The sequence below is a fragment of the Melospiza georgiana genome, chromosome 28 (assembly GCF_028018845.1).
Source record: "Melospiza georgiana isolate bMelGeo1 chromosome 28, bMelGeo1.pri, whole genome shotgun sequence".
Lineage (NCBI taxonomy): Eukaryota > Metazoa > Chordata > Aves > Passeriformes > Passerellidae > Melospiza > Melospiza georgiana.
The window spans coordinates 5,306,084-5,331,749 of record NC_080457.1 but is presented as its reverse complement, the minus strand read 5'-3'; the positions used below and the strand labels follow the sequence as shown (position 1 = coordinate 5,331,749).

Here is a 25,666-nt window from a genome sequence, read left to right as displayed (position 1 = left end):
AAATAGAAAATAAAGGGATTTATTCTCCTTCTTCCCAAGCCCTGATCCTTATAAAGTTGTTTTTTATTCCTCACCTGCACGAAAATTGTTCCCACAGGTGTTTGAGGGCTCAGAAAAGCAACAACTTTATCATTTAAGCATTGAAGGATTTCAAATCCCTCAATTATCCCCAATTCTGAGTGGATTGAAGGAGCCGAGGAGCAGCAGCTCTGTAACAATCAACACAAAGCAGCTTCCAAGTGTCTCTTTAATGTGGTTTTGTCCATGATCGTGGCAGGAAGATAAATTCTGGAATTTATTCCCTCTAATCCAGGCAGGCAGCAATTGATGGGTTTTTAGGAGGGTGAAAATGGCCGAGGGATGTTCCAATGTTTATGGGCCGCTAAATTTGATTTATAGGGAATTATCAGCGCTGCCATTGGGAAGGGTCCAGGGAGCTTAATATGATTTGCATTGATGGGATTAATATCAATTAACAGATGCCAGGTTTGTGGAGTGCAGCTGAGGCCTGATTCCAATGGCTCCAACCCCTGATTCCCAACAGCTCCAGCCCCTGATTCCCACTGGCTGCAGCCCCTCATTCCCACTGGCCCCAGTTCCTCATTCCCAATGGTTCCAGCCCCTGATTCCCAATGGCTCCAGCCCCTGATTCCCAAAGGCTCCAGCTCCCAATTCCCAATCCTCTTTGCCCAGGAGTCTTCTCCTGGGAAGCTGAGAAGCCTCAGAGAAAAAGGAAGACAATATTATCTCATTTGCTTCTCCTGTGTTTTGCTGCTTTGGAATGTGGTTGGAGATTGTTTATCCAACAGGTGAGTGTTTGATTGGTTTCATGTGAATTGTTTTGATTTAATGACCAATTACAGCCCAGCTGTGTCAGGACTCTGGAAGCAGTCACAAGATTCATTATCACTTTTTGTAGCCTTCTGTCTATATGCTTTCTCTATTCTTTAGTATAGCATAATATAATATAATGTAATGTAATGTAATGTAATGCAATGCAATGCAATGCAATGCAATGCAATGCAATGCAATGCAATGCAATGCAATGCAATGCAATATAATATAATATAATATAATATAATATAATATAATATAATATAATATAATATAATATAATATAATATAATATATCGGCCTTCTGAGAACACAGAGTCAGATTCCCAATTCCTCCTTTGTCCTGGGGACCTCACAAACTCAACAAAAGATTCCCTGGTCCCTGCAGAGAGCCAGGAACAAGCACCTTCCCAGGGAAGCACTGAGCCTCACCAAGGTTGATTACCACGGTCTGGTTAATTTGGTTTCAGCCTAATGATAGAGAAGAAGGCAGAGTAATCACCTTTAACCACACAGAAATGATCCTTTAATCAGCACACTCTGGGTTTATCCTGAGCTGGCTGGGAAAGTTCCTCATTTCCAGAGGAATTCCAGCAAAGACATTCACTGCTGGGGTCTCCACATCTTGGAAAATGTCCCAGGAGGAGGAGACTGAAACCAGCACCTGAGGGAGGGAGAGGACGGAGCCTGGTCATCCTGGGAGCTCCAGGGGCTGCAGGAAGGGAAAACAGGGAGGAGGCTTTGGGATGGAGCAGTTCCCACTCCAGAGGGGCAGGAACACTGAGGAGAGAGGGAATAAAGGGAAACAAAGGAAAAAAGGAAAAAAGCAACTTCCTGAAGGTCATTCAGCCAGGCAGGGATGGGAGGAGGAACTGATGTCCTGCGCTGTCCCCAAGCCCAGGGACATTCCATGACAACAGAGCTGGAAAAGCAGCAAAGCCCTAATCCCCACAATCCCTGCCTGATTTCCCTGCAATCCCATCCCTTCTCCATCCCAGAGAGAGAAATCAGGCTCAGCTCAAGCCTTGTTCTTGCCCACCTGGTTTCCAGTTTATTTTGCTTTGGAAGCATTGCTTCCATCTCAGTAAAAGCAAAAAATCCACGAGGAGAGGCTTCTCCAGTTCAGATTTTTTGTCTTACCTACTAGTGGGAAAAAGAGCTCTGGATCCTGGAAAATTGTTTTCTATGGGAAAGGAAAAGAGAGCCCTCTCTGAAAGAAGCAGGAAAATCATCTCAATAACTGAAGAGCAGAGCCCTGGGTGCCACCCAGGGAATGAACACTTGTCCCCACTGCTGTCCCAAACGCCACCAGGAACGACACTGTGACAAATCTCACTGTAAGGGAAGAAGGAGCCTTTTCCAACCTTTAATGCACAGGAGTTCTGCTCAATGAGACCCACGGTGTGAGGAGCCTCAGCTGTCACATGTGCTTGGGCTGTTGTGGTGAAGCCACAGTCGCTTTTCCTGCCCATCCTTGTCCTTAGACAGACAGGAACTAAGCAGGACACAGACTGCCCCCAAATCCTGGAAACCTCCCCAAAACCACGGGAAAACTCTCTGGGATGAGAGACAGCAACTACACCTGCAGTGACGGTGTGATGCCAGCCTGGGATGGGCTCAGCAGTGAGGAATTCCTGGGCACGGAGCGGGCTCTGAGCATCTCTGAGCATCTCTGTGGCAGCACCCAGAAATTCCAGCCCTTCCCGGCATTTCCCTGCGGGTTTCCAGCGGCTCACATGGCCCCGGGACAGGGTTTGGTTGCGTTTATGGAGGTGCTAGCCCTCCCGAAGGGTTTTAGTGATGGTTCAAGAGCACTGGGGAAGAGTCCAGATGCGGCTGCAGGGCAGGAAGGTTCGGAGACACAGCCCTGAACTCCCGTTCCGTGCAGGCCCGGGGCGGTACCGGCCCGGACTGAGGCATTTAACGGGAATTTGGGGCATTTAACGAGAATTTGGGGCATTTAACGGGATTTTGGGGCATTTAACGGGATTTTGGGGCATTTAACGGGATTTTGGGGCATTTCGGGGCTTTTGCGCCGACCCAACCACGGAGCGCGGCCCTGTAGCGCCCCCTGGCGGCTGCATCGCGGAACAACCGCGACCCCCGGGACGACCGGGACCGCCGAGAACACCGAGACCGCCGAGAACACCGGGACCGCTGAAAACAACGGGACACCGGTATCAACGGGACCCAGAGAACACCGAGACGGCCGAGAACACCGGGACACCGGGACCGCTGAAAACAACGGGACACCGGGATCAACGGGACCCAGAGAACACCGGGACCGCTGAGAACACCGAGATCACCGGGACCGCCGGGACCCAGACACCACCGGGACCGCTGAGAACAACGGGACATCCGAGACACCCGGGACCAGCGGGACCCCAGAGAACACCGAGAAACCCGGGACCACCGGGACCGCTGAGGACACGGGACCATCAGGATCTCTGAGACCATCAGGACCACCGGGACCGCTGAGAAAACCGGGACCACCGGGACCCAGAGACCGCCGGGACTACCAGGATCGCAGAGAAAACACCGGGACCACAGGGACCGCTGAGAAAACCGGGACCGCCGGGACCCCAGACAACAACGGGACCACAGGGACTCAGAGACCCCCGGGACCCCAGAGAACACCGAGACACCCGAGATCACCGAGCCGGGTGTTGTGTCACCCCCGACTCCACACAGCCCCAGCCGAGCTCTGCCCATCCTGCGGTGACCCCGTGTCACCCCCCGTGTCCTGCCCGTGCACACACGTGTGCAAACACTTGAGGTGCAAACGCACGAGTGCTCACCCTGTTAGGTGTGCAAGCAGGAAGCTGTGTCACACACATGGGTCACACACACCTGTGCCACACACACACCTATGTCGTACACACCTGCACAGACACACCTGTATCACTCACATACATGCTGCACGCACATACACACAGACACACACACACATGTTCACGCACACAGGTGTTCACACATACACACACACACGTGTTCATGCACATATAAACACAGGTGATCATACACACGCATGTTCGTGCACACACATACACACACGTGTTCATGCACACATACATTCACGCACACACAGACACACACAAACACACAGGTGTTCATGCACACACACATGTTCATGTGCACACACACATGTGTTCATGCACACACACACACGTGTTCATGCGCACACACATGTTCATGTGTACACACACACACACGTGTTCATGTGCACAAACACACAGGGTGTTCAGGCACAGACACACACACATGTTCATGCACACACACACACACACGTGTTCATGCACACACACATGTTCATGTGCACACACACACACACATGTTCATGCACACATACATGTTCATGTGTACACACACACACGTGTTCACGCACACAGACACACACAGGTGTTCATGCACACACACACACACGTGTTCATGCACACACACGTGTTCATGTGTACACACACACACGTGTTCATGCACACACACACATGTTCATGTGTACACACACACACACGTGTTCATGCACACACACGCACACACACACGTGTTCATGCACACACAGTCACACACACATGTTCATGCACACATACATGTTCATGTGTACACACGCACACGTGTTCATGCACACACACATGTTCACGTGCACACACACACACAGGTGTTCATGCACACACAGACACACACACAGAGGTGTTCATGCACACACACATTCATGCACACACACACACACACACATGTTCATGTGCACACACACACAAGGTGTTCAGGCACAGACACACACACATGTTCATGCACACACACGCACATGTTCATGCATACACACACACACACACACACACATGTTCATGTGCACATACCCACATACCCACACCTGTTCACACACACACTCACGTGTACGCAGCTGCACACACGTGCACATGAGACACGCCACACGCTGACGTCACGCAGGCGGGCTGGGGGTGGAGCCTTTGCGGAGGTGGGCGGAGCTCCCGGGTGCGCGCGCGGCGCCGCGGGCGTTGCACTGCGGGGGCGGGGCCTGAGGCGGAGATGGGCGGGGCTCCCGCGGTGGGCGGGGTTATGCCGGGGCGGGACTCTACCGGGGGCGGGGCTATGTCGGGGCGGGACGCTGCCGGGGGCGGGGCTATGCCGAGGGGCGGGGCCTGAGGCGGCGGGCGCGGAGCTGTTCCCGTTCCCGTTCCGGCGCCGCCGCCGCTCGGAGCCGCCACCGCCGCCGGGGCCTCCCCGCCCCGCCCCGTCCCGTCCGCTGCGGCCCCGCCATGGCCGGGCGCGGCGCCTTCCCGCTGAGCCCGCTGCCCCCCTCGGCCGCCCCGCCGGCCCCGGGGCCCGGCACCGCCCTGCTGCGCGGCCCCAGCCCCGCGCCCGCCGCCGCCCCGGGCTACCGCGCCATGGGCCCGGCCGCCGCGCAGTACCAGGTGAGAGCCCCGGGCTGCCGGGAGGGCCGCGGGGGGCACCGGGACAGCGCTGGGGTGGCCGGGCGGGCCGGCGGGGCCTTCCCGGGGCAGCGCGGCCGGGCCTGGCGGGCATCGCCCGGAGCGGGCCCGGCACCCCCGGTGCGGCCGTTCTGCTGCCCCCGTTAGCCGGGACAGCTCCCTGTTAGCCAGGACACCTCTCTGCTCCCTGCTCTCACTTTGCACCCTCAGAGCCCGCTCAAAGTTGGGCCGGGCCCGTCCCGTCCCGTCCCGCAGCGGGTGAGCCGGGCCCGGCCGGGGTCGCTGCCGTGGGCCCCGGGCCCGATCCGGCTCCGCAGCCCCCCCGGCCCTGCCCGGCCCTTCCACCCCGGCACCGAGCCGGGAACGCGTTCGTGTCCTTGCCAAAGGCGGAGGGAACGCGTGGTGTGCAGATGTAACTCGGTGTAACCTCGGAGTATCCTCGGTGTGCGCTCCGGAAGAGCGGGCTGGCTTGGCGGTGGGAGAGGGGAGCGGGCGCTCGGTGATGTTGGGGAAAGTAAATCAAATAACGTTGGGGAAAGTAAATCAAAACAACGAGCAGCCCTCCGAGAGCACGTGAAATCACTCAGATTTCAGCCTGGCATCTTTTACAAGTAAATTCAGGAAGTAAGAACTGTGTTTACAAGCGCCTGCAGGGACAGGGCTCAGGGAATGGCTCCCAGTGCCAGAGGGCAGGGATGGATGGAAGATTGGGAATTGGGAATTGGCACAGGGTGCCCAGAGCAGCTGGGGCTGCCCCTGGATGCCTGGCAGTGCCCAAGACCAGGTTGGACACTGGGGCTGGGAGCACCCTGGGACAGTGGAAGCTGTCCCTGCCATGGCAGGGGTGTCACTGAGTGGGTTTAAGGTCCCTTCCCACACAATTCCGTGTTTCTATGCTATTCCAGCAGTAAGAAGTGTATCCTGACACACATTCCTGCTCCCCCTCGCACACCCGGCTTCCCAGTTCACTCCCAAGCTTGTGCTGAGTACTTTGGGCTGAGTTTTCAGATGTGCAGCTCAGTTTTCCAGGCAGGCTGGAAATGGAGGAGCCCCGTTGTGCAACACGTTCTCCTGGGCCACCGCTGCCTCCTCCAGAACTGCGCCTGATTTACATGATTTAAAACTCAGGAAATAAACCGAGCTCAGGGAAATTCCGGCTCCTTAACACAGGAGAAGGAAACAACTTCCTCCTGCAGCCTTCAGAAATGCTGTTGGAAGCTGAGCTGGCCGAGTGTGAGCCGCTGGTAACTCGAGGCGGGGGCACCGCCTGACCTTCCATGTGCAGGGTGCAAAATCCAGCTGGGAGTAAACAGGGCTGGCAGATGCTGCTGGGCTGGCAGCAGGTGTCGGGGGCAGGGGGCGATGTCCCCTCGGTGATGTGATGTGCTGTCCCCATGTTGATGTCCCCGCGGTGTCCGGCACCGCTGGCGCAGCAGGATCAGCCCCTGTGGCCTCTCGCTGAGCCTGGGAAAGGAGAGGATCCCGAGGGTCTCTGCCTTTTGTTTTGCAGTTCCCAGGCTGAGCAAAACAGCCCCTCCCTTCCCTGCATGCCCCCAGGGCTTGGGTCTGTCCCAGTTTTAGGAAGAGCTGCGTTGTTTGGGCTCCAGGAGACAGAAGAGGCCCAGACCAGGGCAGTGAGGGCTTAGGAGCTCTAATCTTGGGATTATTAAACATATGCTCGTCCTTTGGACATCCTTGTGTGCCTGCTGGGGATTTCCTGGCTGCCCAGGCAGGGAATCCAGGGGGCAGCTTTGGTGGGAGCTGATGTTTCCAGAGCAGCCAGGGGCCCGTGCCATGCCTGCAGCAGGAACATCAGGGCTGGTGGGGCCCATCCTGATCCCTCTCCCTGCCCCTGGAGCCACGAGGCTCAGCCCCAGCAGCCAGGTTCCATGGGAGTTCAGCAGGAAGGAGCTTTCCTGGTTTTTCAGGTGCTGGTTTCAGGTTTAGAAGAGTTTTTCCCAAGTTTTGGGGTTAACACCATGGCCTGGAACAGCGTGGGATGAGGCCTTGGAACTCAGCACTCTGACCTTGCAGTTACCCTCAGCTGATGCAGAATTAGGTGCCCATTAAATGGATTTTATTGGCACATGTTGGGAGGACGGGGCCTGGATTCCCTGGCCAGGAGGCTGCTGCAGCCTGAGCATTCCCAAGGCTGGAAGCAGCTCTGTGATCCTGTCCCTGGGCAGTGGGAAGGAGACATGTGCTTCATGGAGAAATCCATGGAGGAGCTGAACAAGTGTGGGATGTTGTGCCAGGTGAAACTGGGGAGGCCTGGACGTGCTGGAGAGGGTGCAGTGTGGGAGAAATGCCCCCTTGGGGAGCAGGGAGAGCCCTGTTCCTGCTCATGGCGGGGACCTGGGGCCAGCAGGCAGGGCTGGAGCTGTTCCAGAAGGCTGCTGGGGCTGGAGAACCCCACCCTTCCCCAGGGACAGGCTTTCCAAGGCAGGTTTCATCAGAGCCCCAGCCCGGAGCTGCTTCCAGCCTGATCCAAAGCAGATGGACAGTGTCCTCTGGAGCAGGGGGAGGAGGGCAGGGCAGAGCCCAGGCACGCTCTGCTGCTCTGGGAAACGTGACAGGGCAGGGGGAGCAGCAGCTCCTCCAGCCCTGCTGCTCCCTCTGCTCCCACAGAGCCCCCCAGGAGGTTTGGCCCTGCAGGAGCACCACGGGCAGGGTTTGTGCCAGGTCATGGCTGCTCCTCCCCAGCACCTTTGTTCCTTGTTCCTGCTGCTGTTCCTGAATCCCTGTGCCCTCTCCTTGGGACATTCAGGGCTCCAGCTGCAGGGCTGTGGACAGGCAGGTTTGGCCAGCCCAGCTCTGCTGCTGCTGGAGACATTCCAGGATGTGTCCTGGCTCTGCTGGGGGCTGTGCCTGTGCTGTGCCCTTCTCCTTTTGATTTACCACTTCCTCATGTCAGCTTTACAGCTCAGATCTGGCTCCTGGAGCTCCTCCTGTGTCCAACACGGAGCTTTTCCAAGTGTGAGGCGTTTGGGGTTTGCAGGGAGCTGCAGCAGGGTTTGCAGCATCTCCATCCCAGCAGCACCTCCCAGCTCAAGGTCTGTGCCAGCACTAGCCCAGGCTCTCCCTGGCACCCTCCCATGAGGGATTTGCTCACAGATAAGGAGGAACAAAGGGGAAAACCACTCTTTTGGGGTGTGCAGGGGGCTCATGATCCCAATCCACGCCAAGCCCTGGGCAGCAGAGCTCTCCTGGAGCCCAGCCCAGTGTGGAGCTGGAGCCCTGTTGGAGCAGGGATTGTTTCTGTGTCCCTGTGGGAAGTGCTGCTGCCTGGGCACGAGGGGAGGAACTTGCAGAAGAGCTGTTGGTGCTGGGCCAGGCTGTGCTCCAGAGCCCAGGGCGAGGATCGATGTGAGCTCTGGTTCCTGTCCCTGTGCACAGCTGGGTCCTGCAGCAGCACAGGAGGGGCTGGGGAGGTGCAGGCACAGCCAGGGTGCTGGAAGGGCCATGAACAAGCTCTGGAGCTGTTTGCAGAATTCCTGCTTTGCCTCAAGCTCTCTCTCTTCCTGCAGATCCATGCTGGGATTTATTGCTCCCCCTTCCTGCTGCCAGCCCCTGATTTCTGGGCTGTCCCTCCTCAAGCCGGAACCTTTGGCAGGCTCAGAGGCTCCTGCCATGCCAGCAAACATCCCTCAGGAGCCCTCCCAGCTCCCTGGGTTCAGCCAGGGCCGGTTCTGGGCAGAGCTGCCCCAGGCCCGTGGGCAGAGCAGTGCCCTGGCATGAACCCCGGGCACAGCCCCGTCCCTGGCAGGGAGCAAACACGAGCTGCTCACTGTCCCATTTGCAGAGGCTCTGCAGAGAGCTCTGGATGGGATCCAGGCTCTTCCTCCCGCTGAGCCTGCAGGGTTTGCCCTTTGTCTGCCCCTCGGAGGGACGGGGACAGGGCGGGCCTGGGGGTGCCACAGGCACTGGGGGTGCTGGGCAGGAATGAGCTCCTGCTCAGGGCTGGTTTAATCGAATTTCCTGAGTTTAAGCCCTCTGCACCCTTTGAATTTCCAGACAGGCTTCACCCCCAGGCTGTGGTGCTGCTTCCTGGCTGGGCTTGTGTGAGAAGGATTTGGGAGCAGATCTGCCCCAGGCACTGGTGACTGAGCCAAGAGGCTTCTCTGGTGCAAATTTGAAAATCCTGAGAGTAAACTGAGAGGAAAATTCCACGTGGAGGGTTCTGCCCTCCCCTTATTGCTCTTCCAGGCAGTCCAGGGTGGGTCCTTGGTGGGCTGGAAGTCGCTCCCTGGCAGCTGAGCTGTGGCTGATGCTTCTCAGATGGTTTGGTGAAGTTAAAGTGTGACAAATCTGTGTGTCCTTGTGCTGAACCTCTCCCTGCCAATGGAATTGCCTCAATGGAGCAGCTGGACACACAAGAGACCTTGCCCAGGATGTGGAGCTGTCAGAGACTCTCTGAAGCCTCCAGATCTCTCCCTTCAGGGGTAGATCCAAAATGTGCTCCCTGGAGGGGCAGAGGGAGGGAGGAGAGACCTCAGGGCTGCTCTGACTGAAGGACAGGAGCTGGGGCAGCTCCAGGCAGGCTCCTGACAGCATTCCCAGGACAGGGAATGTCCCTGGGGCTGTGGAGCCTCCCTGGCCCTCCAGGCACTGATGAACCCCGGGACAGGCTTTCCCTGGGAGCCATTTCCTGCTCCTGCTGCCTCCAGGCTCTGCTTCCAGCCCAGGCTCTGCACTCAGCTGCTCTGGGGGCCCAGAATTTCAAATTCAAAGTTTCCCAGCTCCTTCTGGGGGTTTCTCTGCTTTTCAGAAGTCCTGGCAGGTGTCAGCACAGGTTTGGGTTCCCCAGTGCTGCTGGAGCTGAGTTGCAGAACAACATCCACTGTGGTTTGTGGGGCTGTACAGGCTGTGGGTCCACCCGGCCCTGCCACAACGGATTTCTTGATAAAACCCCGAGAAACTGGGCCTGGCCTCGTGGTTTTGGCACAGAGAGGTGCCAGAGTCACGAGGAGCTGCACAAATGGGGCTGAGCAGGAACATCTGGGAGCAGGAACAAGGAGCCTCCTGCCCTGGGGGAGGGAGGGTCAGAGCGCTGGCTGTTCGAAGGCTGTGCAAGCTGTGTGCTGCTGCTTGTGCTGTTTGTTGTGTAACAGGCTCAGCCTGGCCTGGGGGGTTTGAGCTTCCACGTGCAGCCCTAATCCTGGGGCCCTGCTGCTGCCCTGATCCTGCCTGGAACATTTCTGCTCTCGGGATCTGCCACAGGCTCCAGGGGCAGCTCTTGGCTTTGTGTCCATCAGCTTTTCACAGAGCTGGGGGTGATTTTTGGGGTTTTTTTTTTTGGCTGCAGCTCCATCGAACCAACCCCTGTACAGCTGTGAGCAGTGCAGGGCAGGCTGGCTGCATCCCACACTCCCAGCCCCGCATGCAGGGATTGCTCCCACATTATCCCTGTGTGCAGGGAGGAGTGAGGTTGTTCCTTGGCTCCCTGCCCTGCTGCTGGGCTGTGGGGATGTCCTGGCACGTCGGGAGCCTGGGGCAGGGCAGAAATGTTGCTCTGCTGGCTCGGTGGCTCTCGCAGCCTCCCCCCTTGGCAGGGGGAGCTGAGGATCTGAGGATCCCCGGGTGGAGCAGGAGGGGTGCCTGGTGTGTCCTGGTGGCACAGCCTGGTGGCACCTGGGGCACCAATCATTGCTCTGAGGGTGCACAGGGGCTGCCAGGGCTGGGACCCCTTTTGTGGCTCCCAAATTCCCTCTGTGTGTCCCTGGAAGGGGCTGGAATGGGCTGGTGCTGCCAGGGGGAGCTGCTGCCTCCTCCATCCCTGTGGGAGGAACTGGCATTGGCAGTGCCCTGCTGCCCCTGCTCTGCTGCTGCCCAGAGAGGAACCCACGGGGTCCCCAGGGTGGGGACACTGCTGGCAGTGCCCTGGTGCTGCTCTGGGGGTGGCACAGGGCCTGAGTTTAGCACCAGTGCTGCCAGGCCAGGCTCCCCAGCTCTCCTTGGCCTCTCCTGGTCCTGCTTTCCCAGAGCTTCCTGCAGCTCCTGCTGGCATTGCCTGGGGGGAAGGGGTGGCACCAAGGGGGTGGCACTGAGGGTGGATGGCACCAAGGGGGTAGTACGAAGGTGGATGGCATCGAGGGTGGATGGCACAGACCTGGCGTGGGTGGCACCAAGGGGATGGCACCCGGGGTGGGTGGCACCAAGAATGGGTGGCACAGAGGTGGATGGCACTAAGGGGATGGCACTTAGGGTGGGTGGCACAGAGATGGGTGGCACCCAGGGTAGATGGCACCCAGGGTGGGTGGCACAGAGATGGGTGGCACCCAGGGTGGATGGCACCCAGGGTGGGTGGCACAGAGATGGGTGGCACCCAGGGTAGATGTCACCAAGGGTGGATGGCAAAGAGGTGGATGGCACCGAGGGTGGGTAACACCCAGGGTTTGTGGCACGGAGGTGGGTGGCACAGAAGTGGATGGCAGGATGGCATAGAGGGGTGGGTAGCACTGAGGGTGGGGCACAGAGGTGGGTAGCACTGAGGGTGGATGGCACCCAGGGCGGGTGGCATCAAGGGTGGATGGAACCCAGGGTGGGTGGCACAGAGGCGGGTGGCCCAGAGGTGGGTGGCACAGAGGCGGGTGCCACCACAGCCAGGATCCCGTTTGACCCGTCCCCATTTGCAGCAGCGCCCCGGGATGCCCCCCGGGGGCAGGATGCCCATGGCAGGGCTGCAGGTGGGACCCCCGGGGGCGCCCCCGTACGGAGCAGGGACCCCGCTGCGGCCCGGCCTGCCCCAGGCCATGATGGATCCCTTCAGGAAGCGCCTGCTGACCCCCCAGGCACAGCCCCCCATGGCCACCCCCCGGAGAGGGTAAGGCTGGAGGGTCCCCCCCCGGGGGGAACTGCTGGGCCCTGCTGTACTTTGGGAAATCAGGGGTGGGGGTGGAGGGACCTCAGAGCCCATCCCGGCCCACCCCAGAGCTCCTTGCACTCCCAGGGTGCTCCAAGCTCCTGAGCATTCCCATTCCCACCCCAGGGCCATCCATTCCCACCCCAGAGCCCATCCATTCCCACCCCATGGCCCATCCCGGCCCACCCCAGGGCTCCTTCCACTCCCAGGGTGCTCCAAACTCCTGAACATTCCCGGGCCTATCCATTCCCACCCCAGGGCCCATCCAGGCCCACCCCAGGGCCCATCCAGGCCCACCCCAGAGCTCCTTCCACTCTCCCAGGGTGCTCCAAGCTCCTGAACATTCCCAGTCCCACCCCAGGGCCCATCCAGGCCCACCCCAGGGCTCCTTGCACTCTCCCAGGGTGCTCCAAGCTCCTGAACATTCCCAGACTACCACACTAATCCATGGCAGCTGCATCCCTGCTTCTCAGTGCAGCCAGGTTCCATTCCATGCATTATGTTTCACCTCCTGTTTTCCATCTGAACTGAGCCAGGAGCAGCTAATAATATGTAATATATCATATATCATATATATCATATATCATATATCATATATCATAATCATATATAGTATAGGATATATATAATATATAATGGACAATATATAATACATAATGTATAGTATATATTATATATAATATATTATATATTATATATTATATATTATATATTATATATTATATATTATATATTATATATTATATATTATATATTATATATTATATATAGTATAGGATATAGTATATAGTATAATATAATAATAATAAGCTGTGCCAGGAGCATGTACAGCTCACACTACCACACTAATCCATGGGAGCTGCATCCCTGCTTCTCAAAGCAGCCAGGCTGTGTTTCAGCTCCTGTTTTCCACCTGAACTGAGCCAGGAGCAGCTAATAATATATAATATATCATATATCATAATCATAATCATATATAGTATAGGATATATAATATATAATAGATAATATGTAATATAATATATAATATATAATATATAATATATAATATATAATATATAATATATAATATATAATATATAATATATAATATATAATATATAATATATGATATAGGATATATGATATAGGATATAGGATATAGTATAATAAATAATAATAAGCTGTGCCAGGAGCAGGTACAGCTCACACTACCACAGTAATCCGTGGGAGCTGCCTCCCTGCTTCTCAGTGCAGCCAGGTTGTGTTTCACCTCCTATTTTCCTCCTGAACTGCTAATAATTAATAAAATAATTAAAAAATAATAATGTAATTATATTATCCATATTATAATATTAATTATTGATAATAATATGTTAATAATATAAAATAATTAATATTATAATAATAATCTGTGCCAGGAGCAGGCACAATAATTTATTCCCAACAGGATCCTCTGCAGGGAAACTTTCCCAGAGCACAGGAGAGCCCTGTTCAGGAAATACATGTATAAATATAAATAATATTTAATATCAATGTAGATATCAATGAGATGTCACTGCAGACACAGAGCTGTATAAATGGATGTGATTCCATTCAGGACAGGGATCCCAGGGCTGGGTGCAGTCAGAGTTTGACTCTCTTTGAGACCCCAAAGCCTCTGCAGGTCCCCACTCAAGTGTCACATCATGCAGAGTGCCACAGCTCCTGTCCTGCTGCAGAGGGGACACCAGCAGCGTTTTCCTCCAGCCTGGCACTTGCCAGAGCTTGGGAGCGGGATGTTCTGGGTTGGAGGCAGAGATTCCTCACTTTGCAGCTTCCTCTCACTCTGATCTCCACTCCAGGAACCAAAGAACCTCGTGGGGTCTCCAGCAGCAGCTCCTGGGGGTCTTCTTCATCCTCCCAGGGCTGCCTGGTGCCTCTGGCAGGCACAGATGTGGCTGCAAGTGTGGGGTGGCACTGGCAGATTTTAGGAAGTGTGGGATGGGGCTGAAAGATTTTGGGAAGTGTGGGATGGGGCTGAAAGATTTTAGGAAGTGTGGGATGGGGCTGAAAGATTTTAGGAAGAGTGAGATGAGGCTGAAAGATTTTAGGAAGTGTGGGATGGGGCTGGCAGATTTTGGGAAGTGTGGGATGGGGCTAAAAGATTTTAGGAAGTGTGGGATGGGGCTGAAAGATTTTGGGAAGTGTGGGATGGGGCTGAAAGATTTTGGGAAGTGTGGGATGGGGCTGGCAGATTTTGGGGATGCTCCCTGGAGCTGCAGTCAGGGCAGGACTCTGTTTGGGCTCTGCCAGCAGCTCCTCGCTGGTTCCCAGCCCTGCTGATCCCTCTCTGGTTCCTGGAATCTCCAGGCAGGATCCCTTCGTGCTCAGCTCCCATTCCCTTCCCTGGCAGCTCCTTTGGCTTTCTGACCCCTCCTGGGCCATCCCAGCTGGATGTCAGCTGGGGTTGGGGACAGGAGCAGCCTGGCACCCTCAGGGACATCATGGCTGGGATCAGGGATCAGCCAGGCTCACATCTGGGCTGGATCAAGGGATTAGGAGCTTCCAGCTGCCCTGGGTGTCCAGATCCTGCAGGAGGAGGGGTTGGTTGGGGCAGGAGTTGCTCCAGAGCAGGGCTCTGACCTCTCCTGGAGACTTCTCCTGGACTGCTCCTGTGTGATCCTGCTGCTCCAGGTACAGCTGGAGGAATGGGAATTCCCTGCTGTGCCCAGGCTGAGCAGGAGCTGCCTGGGCACTGGGGTGGGCTCAGGGTGATGGGAACCTGCAGAGGGTAGGGTTGGATCCAGCCAAGCTGGATTTCCCCAGGATTTCAGCCCCAGGATTTCAGGGCTTGGTTTGAGCTGGGTTTAAGGGATTTCCTGGTTTAAGGGAGTTCCTTAGGTTGGAGCACTGGGAGAATGGGATGGCTGCTTTGAGAGGGGAGATTTGGGAATTCTGTCCTGCAGCCCTGCCTTTGCCTTGGTATCACCTGGATTTCCTTCCCTGGTGTCAGGCTGCAACATCCAGCACCTTCCCCCAGGAATATCCTGAGTGGGAATGGACCCCCCAAGGCTCATCCAGTCCCACCCCTGACCCTGCCCAGACCCCCCAACACTCCCACCCTGGGCACCCCTGGCTGCCCCAAACCCTCCTGGAGCTCTGGGACCATTCCTGGGGAGCCTGGGCAGTGCCAGCACCTCTGGGGTGGTGAAGAACCTTTCCCAGTGTCCCCCCTGTGGGAGCTCTCATTTCTCCTGTTTGCCAGGGTGAAGAGGAGGAAGATGGCTGACAAGGTGCTGCCACAGAGGGTGAGTGTCACCTCAGCCTGGGGGACAGAGCTGAGCTGCTGCAGGGTTGGGGGGGTCCCCAAAAAGGGAGGATCTCCGTGAGTTCCCTCCTGCCCCCTGGGAGTTTCTGTGCAATCCCAAACCACCCTGGAGTATTTCTGTCTGTGGGGTTGGATCTGAGCAAGCAAGGAGCAGGAAAGGGGTGGGATGGAGATCTCAGGAGGTCCCCAAGAGTCCTTCTCAAGATTCCAGGCTTCCATTCCATGCAGGAACACTGCTGGGAGCAGCAACAGGCTCCAGACTGGTTTGGGCAGAGCTTTGCAGGGCTCCAGGCTGGGTTTAAAATAAAAACTGGATGCTGGACTCGTCACCTGGTGTCTCCCTGGCTGCTGGGGCTGTGGGGGGGCCCAGCCCATGGCAGCAGGCTGGGATTGAGCATTGCCATGTCCAGATCAGGGAGCTGGTCCCAGAGTCCCAGGCCTACATGGACCTGCTGGCCTTCGAGCGCAAGCTGGACCAAACCATTGCCCGCAAGAGGATGGAGATCCAGGAGGCCATCAAGAAACCCCTGACGGTGAGCTGGGCCTGGCAGGGGCTGGAAATCATGGAATGTGGGAAAACTAGGGTTGGAAAAATCCCTTGAGGTCATCCAGTTCAACCATCACCCTAGGCTGTGTTCCTATGTGGAATATCCATGGGTTTCTGGGATGGGGGATTTCACCTCTGCCCAGGGCAGCCCATTCGAGTGTTTTCCAACCCTTTCCATGGATAAATGTTCCCTGATATCCAACCTAAACCCCCCCTGAGGCCTTTCCTGTGATGCTGAGCTGGAGGTGGTGCTGCAGCCCCTCTCACTCCATCCTGCCTCTCTCTGTTCCCGTTCCACAGCAAAAGAGGAAGCTCAGGATTTACATCTCCAACACCTTCACCCCGGCCAAGGAGGAGGGAGAGGGGGGAGAACGTGTGGCCTCCTGGGAGCTCCGTGTGGAGGGGAAGCTGCTGGAGGATGTGAGGAGCCACAGGGATGGAGGGAGGAGCTCTGGTGCATCGGGAGCATCCAGGGGAGAGAGGGAGGAGCTGGTCAGGATCCAGGAGGGATGAAGTGATGGTAGGAGGAGCTGGGATAGGGAGAAGGTGCTGGTAGGAGGAGCTCTGGTCCACTGGGAGCATCCAAGGGGAGGGAGGAGCTGCTCACGATCCAGGAGGGATGGACTCATGGTGGTGGGAGGAGCTCTGGTCCATCAGGAGCAACCAGAGGGAGGGAGGAGCTGGTCTGTCAGGATCCAGGAGGGATGAGGAGGTGGAGGTGGGAAGAGCAGGTCCATAGGATCATCCAGGAGGGAAGGAGTGATGGTGGGAGGAGGAGCACTGGTCCATCACGAGCATGCAGAGGAGGGAGGGAGGAGCTGGTCAGGATCCAGGAGGGATGGAGTGGGGATGGTAGGAGGAGCTCTGGTCCATAGGGATCATCCAGGAGGGATGACAAGGTGGGAGGAGGAGCTCTGGTCCATCAGGAGCAACCAGAGGGAGGAAGGAGCTGGTCTGTCAGGATCCAGGAGGGATGAGGAGGTGGAGGTGGGAAGAGCAGGTCCATGGGGATCATCCAGGAGGGATGGACTCATGGTGGTGGGAGGAGCTCTGGTCCATGGCGATCATCCAGGACGGATGGACTGGTGGTGGGAGGAGGAGATGGTCCATAGGAGCATCCAGGAGGGATGAGGTGGTGGGAGGAGGAGCTCTGGTCCATCAGGAGCATCCAGAGAGAGGGAGGGAGGAGCTGGTCAGGATCCAGGAGAGATGGACTGGTAGTAGGAGGAGCTGGGATAGGGATGAAGTGCTGGTGGGAAGAAGCTCTGGTCCATGGGGATCATCCAGGAGGCATCAGGTGCTGATGAGAGGAGCTCTGGTGCATTGGGAGCATCCAGGAGGGATGAGGAGGTGGGAGGTAGAGCACTGATCCATCAGGATCCAGGAGGGATGAGGTGGGATGATGAGGAGGGATGAGGTGGGAGGAGGAGCTCTAGTCCATCAGGAGCAACCAGAGGGAGGGAGGAGCTGGTCTGTCAGGATCCAGGAGGGATGAGGAGGTGGTGGTGGGAGGAGCTGGGATGGGGGTGAGGTGCTGGTGGGAAGAACTCTGGTCCATGGGGATCATCCAGGAAGGATCAGGTGGTGGTGGGAGGAGCACTGGTCCATTGGGAGCATCCAGGAGGGATGAGATGGAAGGAGGAGCACTGGTCCATCAGGAGCATCCAAGGGGGAGGAGGGAGGGAGGGAGGGAGGGAGGGAGGGAGGGAGGAGCTGGTCAGGATCCAGGAGGGATGAAGTGATGGTAGGAGGAGCTGGGATAGGGAGAAGGTGCTGGTGGGAGGAGCTCTGGTGCATTGGGAGCATCCAAGGGGAGGGAGGAGCTGCCCGGGATCTGGGAGGGATGCAATGGTGGTGGTGGGAGGAGCTCTGGTCCATCAGGACTCAGGAGGGATAAATGATGGTGGGAAGAGAAGCATTGGTCCATAACAATCCAAGATGGATGAGGAGGTGTTGAGAGCAGTGATCCATCAGGATCCAGGAGGGATGAGGTGGGAGGAGGAGCTCTGGTCCATCAGGAGCATCCAGAGGGAGGAAGGAGCTGGTCTGTCAGGATCCAGGAGGGATGAGGAGGTGGTGGTGGGAGGAGCTGGGATGGGGGTGAGGTGCTGGTGGGAAGAACTCTGGTCCATGGGGATCATCCAGGAAGGATCAGGTGCTGGTGGGAGGAGCTCTGGTCCTTTGGGAGCATCCAAGGGGAGGGAGGGAGGGAGGGAGGGAGGAGCTGGTCAGGATCCAGGAGGGATGAGGAGGTGGAGGTGGGAAGAGCAGGTCCATGGGGATCATCCAGGAGGGATGGACTCATGGTGGTGGGAGGAGCTCTGGTCCATCAGGAGCATCCAGAGGGAGGAAGGAGCTGGTCTGTCAGGATCCAGCAGGGATGGAGTGATAGTAGGAGGAGCTGTGATAGGGATATGGTGATGTTGGGAAGAACTGTGGTCCATAGGGATCATCCAGGAGGGATCAGGTGCTTGTGGGAGGAGCTCTGGTCCATTGGGAGCATCCAAGGGGAGGGAGGAGCTGCCCGGGATCTGGGAGGGATGCACTGGTGGTGGTGGGAGGAGCTCTGGTCCATCAGGACTCAGGAGGGATAAATGATGGTGGGAAGAGAAGCATTGGTCCATAACAATCCAAGATGGATGAGGAGGTGTTGAGAGCACTGATCCATCAGGATCCAGGAGGGATGAGGTGGGAGGAGGAGCTCTGGTCCATCAGGAGCAACCAGAGGGAGGGAGGAGCTGGTCTGTCAGGATCCAGGAGGGATGAGGAGGTGGTGGTGGGAGGAGCTGGGATGGGGGTGAGGTGCTGGTGGGAAGAACTCTGGTCCATGGGGATCATCCAGGAAGGATCAGGTGCTGGTGGGAGGAGCACTGGTCCGTTGGGAACATCCAGGAGGGATGAGGTGGGAGGAGGAGCACTGGTCCATCAGGAGCATCCAAGGGGGAGGAGGGAGGGAGGGAGGAGCTGGTCAGGATCCAGGAGGGATGAAGTGATGGTGGTGGGAGGAGCTCTGGTCCATCAGGAGCATCGAAGGGTCTGGAGGGAGGAGCTGACTGGGATCCAGGAGGGATGGAGTGATGGTAGGAGGAGCTGGGATAGGGAGAAGGTGCTGGTAGGAGGAGCTCTGGTCCATTGGGAGCATCCAGGAGGGATGAGGTGGGACGAGGAGCTCTGGTCCATCAGGAGCATCCAGGAGGGATGAGGAGGTGCTGGGAGCCCTGGTGCTGTGCCGAGAGCTCAGCTGGGGCAGCACCTGCCCCACTTTGGAGCTGGATTTGAGATCAGGAACCTCTGCTGCCCTGTCTGCAGCCCAGCAAGCAGAAGAGGAAGTTCTCCTCCTTCTTCAAGAGCCTCGTGATCGAGCTGGACAAGGAGCTCTACGGGCCGGACAATCACCTGGTGGAGGTGAGCTGGGAGTGGGAACTGGGGCCCTGTGCTGCCCCTCTGGGTGCCCAGCCCCCAGCCCAGGGCCTGTCCTGCCGGGAGAGGGGCCTGAGGAGGTTTTGGGGCTGGGGCAGTGCCAGGCTCTCTATGGGAACCACACTGCTGCATTCCCAGCTCAGCTTTAGGGATGCCTTTTGTCCTTGGCAAAACTCAGCTGTGCCCCCTCCCAGCCCAGGTCTGAGCTAGAGCTGGGGCTGTGTGGGGACAGGGATGTGACCCCAGGGGCAGCTGTCCCCCAGGCTGGCACAGCTGGGTCCCCACAGGGTGCTGATCCCACAGACCCCACCCTCCACGGGAAGGAGGATTTGCCCTCCTGCCTGTCCCTGAGCTGGGGAGGTTTAATCCATGCCTGGGAGAGGGATCAGAGCTTCTTTGGGTGCTCCTGCCTGGAGCTCTCCTTGCACCCAGCTTCTGCTTTTGCCCTGGGAGATGCTGTGGAGAGGCTGAATCCCCTTCCAGAATTGATCCAGAAGCTGTGGGAGCCTTGCACTCTGAGCACTCAGGGCTGGAGCTGCCCCAGTGCTGGAGCTGCCCCAGTTCCATCCCAGTGCTGGAACTGCCCCATCCCAGTGCTGAAACTGCCCCAGTTCCATCCCAGTGCTGGAACTGCCCCAGTGCTGGAACTGCCCCAGTGCTGGAACTGCCCCAGTTCCATCCCAGTGCTGGAACTGCCCCAGTGCTGGAACTGCCCCAGTGCTGGAACTGCCCCAGTTCCATCCCAGTGCTGGGGCACAGCCTGGCTGAGAGGGACTGCGAGAGCTCTGAGCTGCCCCCCCTGGGACCAGGAGCTGCCAGGGGTGCCCCAGGCTGTGCCAGCCCTGCCCAGAGCCAGCCCCAGCCCAGCTGGCAGGGTTGTTGCATGGCCCTGCCTGAGCTGTGTGCCCGTTGTCCCCGGCAGTGGCACCGGATGCCCACGACCCAGGAGACCGACGGCTTCCAGGTGAAGCGCCCCGGGGATGTCAATGTGAAGTGCACCCTGCTGCTCATGTTGGACCACCAGGTACGGCCTGGCGGGCACCCAGGGGTGGGCATGGGCTGGGACAGGGCTTTGGGTGAGGGTTTGGGGTGCAGGGATTGGAAGGAGCTCAGGGAGCTCCAGGAATGGAGCCGCAGTGACACAGGGGCTGTGGGGGACTCCTGAGGGCCTCTTCTTTGGGCAGCAGGAGGAATTTCTCTGTGGAAAGGGAGTTAAAAAGTGGGACAGGGCCTTGGATGAGGGTTTGGGGATGCAGGGATTGAAAGGAGCACAGGGAGCTCCCAGCATGGAGCCACAGTGACACAGGGGCTGTGAGAGACTTTTCTTTGGGCAGCAGGAGGAATTTTCTTCATGGAAAGAGAATTAAAAACTGAGACAGGGCCTTGGATGAGAGTTTGGGGGTGCAGGGATTGGAAGGAGCATGGGAGCTCCAGGAATGGAGCTGCAGTGACATAGGGGCTGTGGGGTCACTCCCGAGAGCCTTTTCTCTGGGCAGCAGGAGGAATTTTCTTTATGGAAAGGGAGTTAAAAAGTGGGACAGGGCCTTGGATGAGAGTTTGGGGTGCAGGGATGGAAAGGTGCGCAAGGAGCTCCAGGGATGGAGCCACAGTGACACAGTGGCTGTGGGGGACTCCTTCTCTGGGCAGCAACAGGAATTTCTCCATGGAAAGGGAGTTAAAAAGTGGGACAGGACCTTGGGTGAGGGTTTGGGGTGCAGGGATTGAAAGGAGCGTGGGAGCTCCAGGAATGGAGCTGCAGTGACACAGGGGCTGGGGGGTCACTCCTGAGTGCCTCTTCTTTGGGCAGCAGGAGGAATTTCTCTGTGGAAAGGGAGTTAAAATCTGGGACAGGGCCTTGGATGAGGGTTTGGGGATGCAGGGATTGAAAGGAGCACAGGGAGCTCCCAGCATGGAGCCACAGTGACACAGGGGCTGTGGGGTCACTCCTGAGAGCCTTTTCTTTGGGCAGCAGGAGGAATTTTCTTCACGGAAAGGGAGTTAAAAGCTGGGACAGGGCCTTGGATGAGAGTTTGGGGTGCAGGGATGGAAAGGTGCGCAAGGAGCTCCAGGGATGGAGCCACAGTGACACAGTGGCTGTGGGGGACTCCTTCTCTGGGCAGCAACAGGAATTTCTCTGTGGAAAGGGAGTTAAAAAGTGGGACAGGACCTTGGGTGAGAGTTTGGGGGATGCAGGGATCAAAAGGAGCACAGGGAGCGCCCAGCATGGAGCTGCAGTGACACAGGGGCTGGGGGGTCACTCCTGAGTGCCTCTTCTTTGGGCAGCAAGAGGAATTTCTCCATGGAAAAGGAGTTAAAAGCTGGGACAGGGCTTTGGGTGAGGGTTTGGGGCATGCAGGGATTGAAAGGAGCACAGGGGGTTCTGGGCATGGACCCACAAGGGCTGTGGGGGACACTCCTGAGTGCCTCTTTGGGCAGCAGGAGGAATTTCTCCATAGAGAGTTAAAAAATGGGACCAGCTGCCCAAAGAGTGACCCATCCCTTGAGCTGTCCCAGGACACTCAGTGCTCTGGGCTGGGGACAGGATGGGATGGGTCAGGCTGGGCTCTGCTCTGGGGGTTTTTCCATCCTGGCTGACCCCTGCTGTCCCCACAGCCCCCCCAGTACAAGCTGGACCCACGGCTGGCCCGGCTGCTGGGGGTGCACACCCAGACCAGGGCCAGCATCATGCAGGCCCTGTGGCTCTACATCAAACACAACAAACTGCAGGACAGCCACGAGAAGGAGTTCATCAACTGCAACCGCTACTTCCGCCAGGTACCTGCACATTCCCCCCTCATCCAGCTGGGAGGAGCCCCTCACAGCTCCCACAGCCCCTCCAGGCTCTGGCTGTGCCCCTGCCCTGGGCACAGGTGAGGGGAGCCCCTGCCACGGGTGCCCAAGGCTCTGCTTTGCCCCCCAGATCTTCAACTGCGTCCGCATGCGCTTCTCTGAGATCCCCATGAAGCTGGCAGGGCTCCTGCAGCACCCAGACCCCATCATCATCAACCACACCATCAGGTGAGGGCACAGCCTGGGCTGGGCACTGGGTGGGCACTGGAGGGGGCTGAAGGGGCTCCTTGGGATGGGGAGTGTCTGCAGGACTGGGGTGCCCCATGGGATGGAGAGTGGGCAGTGTCCCCAGGACTGGGGGGCTCCACAGGCCAGGAGTTGTCCCCGGGGCTGGGTGAGTCTGTGAGACCAGCACTGTCCCCAGGGCTGGGGGTCTCTGTGGGCCAGGAGGTGTCCCCAGGGCTGGGGGTGCTCAGGAGGGTGGGGAGTGAGCCCAGAACTGTCCCCAGGGCTGGAGGGCTCTGTAAGCCCAGCAGTGTCCCCAGGGCTGGGTGACCCCATGGACCAGGTTGTATCCCCAGAGCTGTGGCCTCCATGGGCCAAGCAGTGTCCCCAGGGTTGGGGGGCTCCATGGGCCAAGCAGTGTCCCCAGGGCTGGAGGGCTCTGTAAGCCCAGCACTGTCCCCAGGGCTGGGTGACCCCATGGACCAGGTTGTGTCCCCAGAGCTGTGGCCTCCATGGGCCAAGCACTGTCCCCAGGGTTGGGGGGCTCCATAAGCTGGGGGGCACAGGAGGCTTTGAGGTCTCCAGCCTGAAGGACCAGCAAAAGTCACCTGGGAGGGGAAGAACCCCCAAATTTGTGGCTTCCTGGGGCACTGGTGTTGCTGTTGGGGGTCCATGCACCCCCAGCTCAGCAGGACCCCCCAACCCCATTCCCCCAGCGTGGACCCCAATGACCAGAAGAAGACAGCCTGCTATGACATCGACGTGGAGGTGGACGATCCCCTCAAGGCCCAGATGAGCAATTTCCTGGCCTCCACCACCAACCAGCAGGAAATCGCCTCCCTGGATGCCAAGGTGGGAGGGGACACTGCCAGGGGACAGCTGTGTCCTGGGGGGGGGGACACAGCTCCTCTGACCCCTGTCACCTGCCCAGATCCACGAGACCATCGAGTCCATCAACCAGCTGAAGACACAGAGGGATTTCATGCTGAGCTTCAGCAACAACCCCCAGGATTTCATCCAGGAGTGGATCAAATCCCAGAGGAGGGACCTCAAGGTAGAGGGGAACAGTTCTGGGGGGGTTTAGGTTGGATATTGGGAGAAACATCTTCTGGAAGGGGTTGTCCAGCCAAGGGCAGTGGTGGAGTCCCCATCCTTGGAGGGTTCAGAACCATGGATGTGGCCCTTGGGGACATGGGGCACTGGTGAACGTGGTGGTGGTGTTGGGCTAAGGGTGGAAGGTTTTTTCCAACCCTAACAATTCCGTGATTCTGAAGACCTGGGGCTGGGCAGAATGGGGGACTGGGAGGGATCTGGGTTCCTCATGGAGCTCACAGAGGGGTCTGGGTTCCTCATGGAGCTCAGGGAGGGGTGTGTGTCCATCCTGGAGTTCAGGGAGGGGTCTGGGTCCCTCATGGATCTCAGAGAGGGGTCTGGGTCCATCCTGGAGCTCAGGGAGGGGTTTGTGTCCATCTTGGAGCTCAGGAAGGGCTGTGGGTCCATTTTGGGGCTCAGGGAGGGACCTGGGTCTCTCATGGATCCCTCACGGGGCTCAGAGAGGGCTCTGGGTCCATCCCGGAGCTCAGAGAGGGGTCTGGGTCCCTCGTGGATCCCTCATGGAGCTCGGGGAGGGGTCTGGCTCCATCCTGGAGCTCAGGGAGGGGTTTGCGTCCATCTCGGAGCTCAGAGAGGGCTCTGGGTCCATCCCGGAGCTCAGGGAGGGGTTTGTGTCCATCCCAGAGCTCAGGGAGGGGTCTGGGTCCGTCCTGGAGCTCAGGGAGGGCTCTGGGTTCCTCATGGAGCTCGGGGAGGGGTCTGGGTCTGTCCCGGAGCTCAGGGAGGGCTCTGGGTCCATCCTGGAGCTCAGGGAGGGGTTTGTGTCCATCCCAGAGCTCAGGGAGGGCTCTGGCTCGATCCTGGAGCTCAGGGAGGGGTTTGTGTCCATCCCAGAGCTCAGGGAGGGGTGTGGGTCCCTCATGGATCCCTCATGGAGCTCAGGGAGGGGTCTGGGTCCGTCCCAGAGTTCAGGGAGGGTTCTGTGTCCCCCGTGGGTCCCTCTGGGTCCCTCACTCCCGCTGCCCCGCCCCGTTCGGGTCAGATCATCACGGATGTGATCGGGAACCCCGAGGAGGAGCGGCGGGCCGAGTTCTACCAGCAGCCGTGGGCGCAGGAGGCCGTGGGCAGACACATCTTTGCCAAGGTGAGCTCGGGGGTGGGGACGGGGTCGGGATGGCGGTGACAGCGCCCTGGGAGCCCGGGCAGTGTCCCCTGTCCCTCCCTGACCACCGTGGTGTCCCCAGGTCCAGCAGCGCCGGCAGGAACTGGAACAAGTGCTCGGGATCCGCCTGACCTAGGGCTGCCCGAGCCGACGGTAGCGACTGGAAGCCACAGCACTTGCACAAAGCCCCGTGTGCCTGGAGGGATGGGCGGGAACGCCCCGGGGCTGGAGCGCTGCGGAGCCCCCGCTCCCCCCAGGCCCCCGCAGCGCCTCCTCCGCTTTGCATCGCGTCCCTTCCCTCCCCAAAACCCCCCCGGAGCCGGGAAGCGCTGCCCGAGCCCAGGGGAGGAGCTGCCAGCCCCAGCCGAGCCCCGCAGGCCCTGCCCTGCCCCTCTTCTACCAACCAAAGTTTGTCATTCCAAACGCCAGCTCCCCTACCCCGACGTTTTGCACTATTTTTGTGAACAGGTTTTATATAAAAAGCAAAAAAAAAAAAACGACGAAAAAAGAAAAAAAAAGGCAGCGTTTTGTACAGTGGGTTTGTATTTGATGAATTAATTAATATATTGAGTGAGTTCCTCTCCCTGCACTGGGCTCTGCAGGGGCTCAGCGAGGCTCCCAGGGCTGCTCTGGGGATATGGAACCGAGGGCTGGGGCTCATTTTGTGACAATCAGTTTATTCCTCCCCCCTCCCGCTGTTTTACATAATTCCATAATTAACCACTTGACTTGATGAGGTTTGGGGACAGAGGGGCTGGCTCTGCCCCAGGAGCCTGTGGGGGCACAGGGGCACCAAGAACTGGAGATGCTGGGTTGGAGGGAGGGGACCAGGGGGCAGTGCCACCACTGCCACCCCACTGAAGTGCCTTTGCCCCCCTGCAGGCTCCGGGTGGGGGGGCGTTTACAGATTCCCAGGGTTGGGCTCAGGGGTTCCTGCTCTGCCTCTTGTGTAACCAGTTTTTGTCTATTTTGGATCTTTTCTAATAAAAGCAGTTAGCAGCAGCTCTGTGGGGTGTGTGCTGTGTCCTGCAGCCCC

General features: G+C 58.0%; 1 protein-coding gene across 1 annotated transcript; it reads left to right on the top strand.

Moving 5' to 3' along the window:
- The first annotated feature begins 5,212 nt into the window (after positions 1-5,212).
- SMARCD2 (SWI/SNF related, matrix associated, actin dependent regulator of chromatin, subfamily d, member 2) lies at positions 5,213-25,632 on the top strand. Its single transcript, XM_058041532.1, has 13 exons — positions 5,213-5,264; positions 11,918-12,105; positions 15,371-15,413; positions 15,844-15,966; positions 16,281-16,400; positions 19,290-19,385; positions 20,323-20,424; positions 22,014-22,175; positions 22,321-22,418; positions 23,132-23,267; positions 23,347-23,469; positions 24,511-24,612; positions 24,713-25,632. The coding sequence occupies exons 1-13, from the start codon at positions 5,238-5,240 to the stop codon at positions 24,764-24,766; spliced, it is 1,374 nt and encodes a 457-aa protein (XP_057897515.1). The 5' UTR covers positions 5,213-5,237; the 3' UTR covers positions 24,767-25,632.
- The last annotated feature ends 34 nt before the right edge of the window (positions 25,633-25,666 follow it).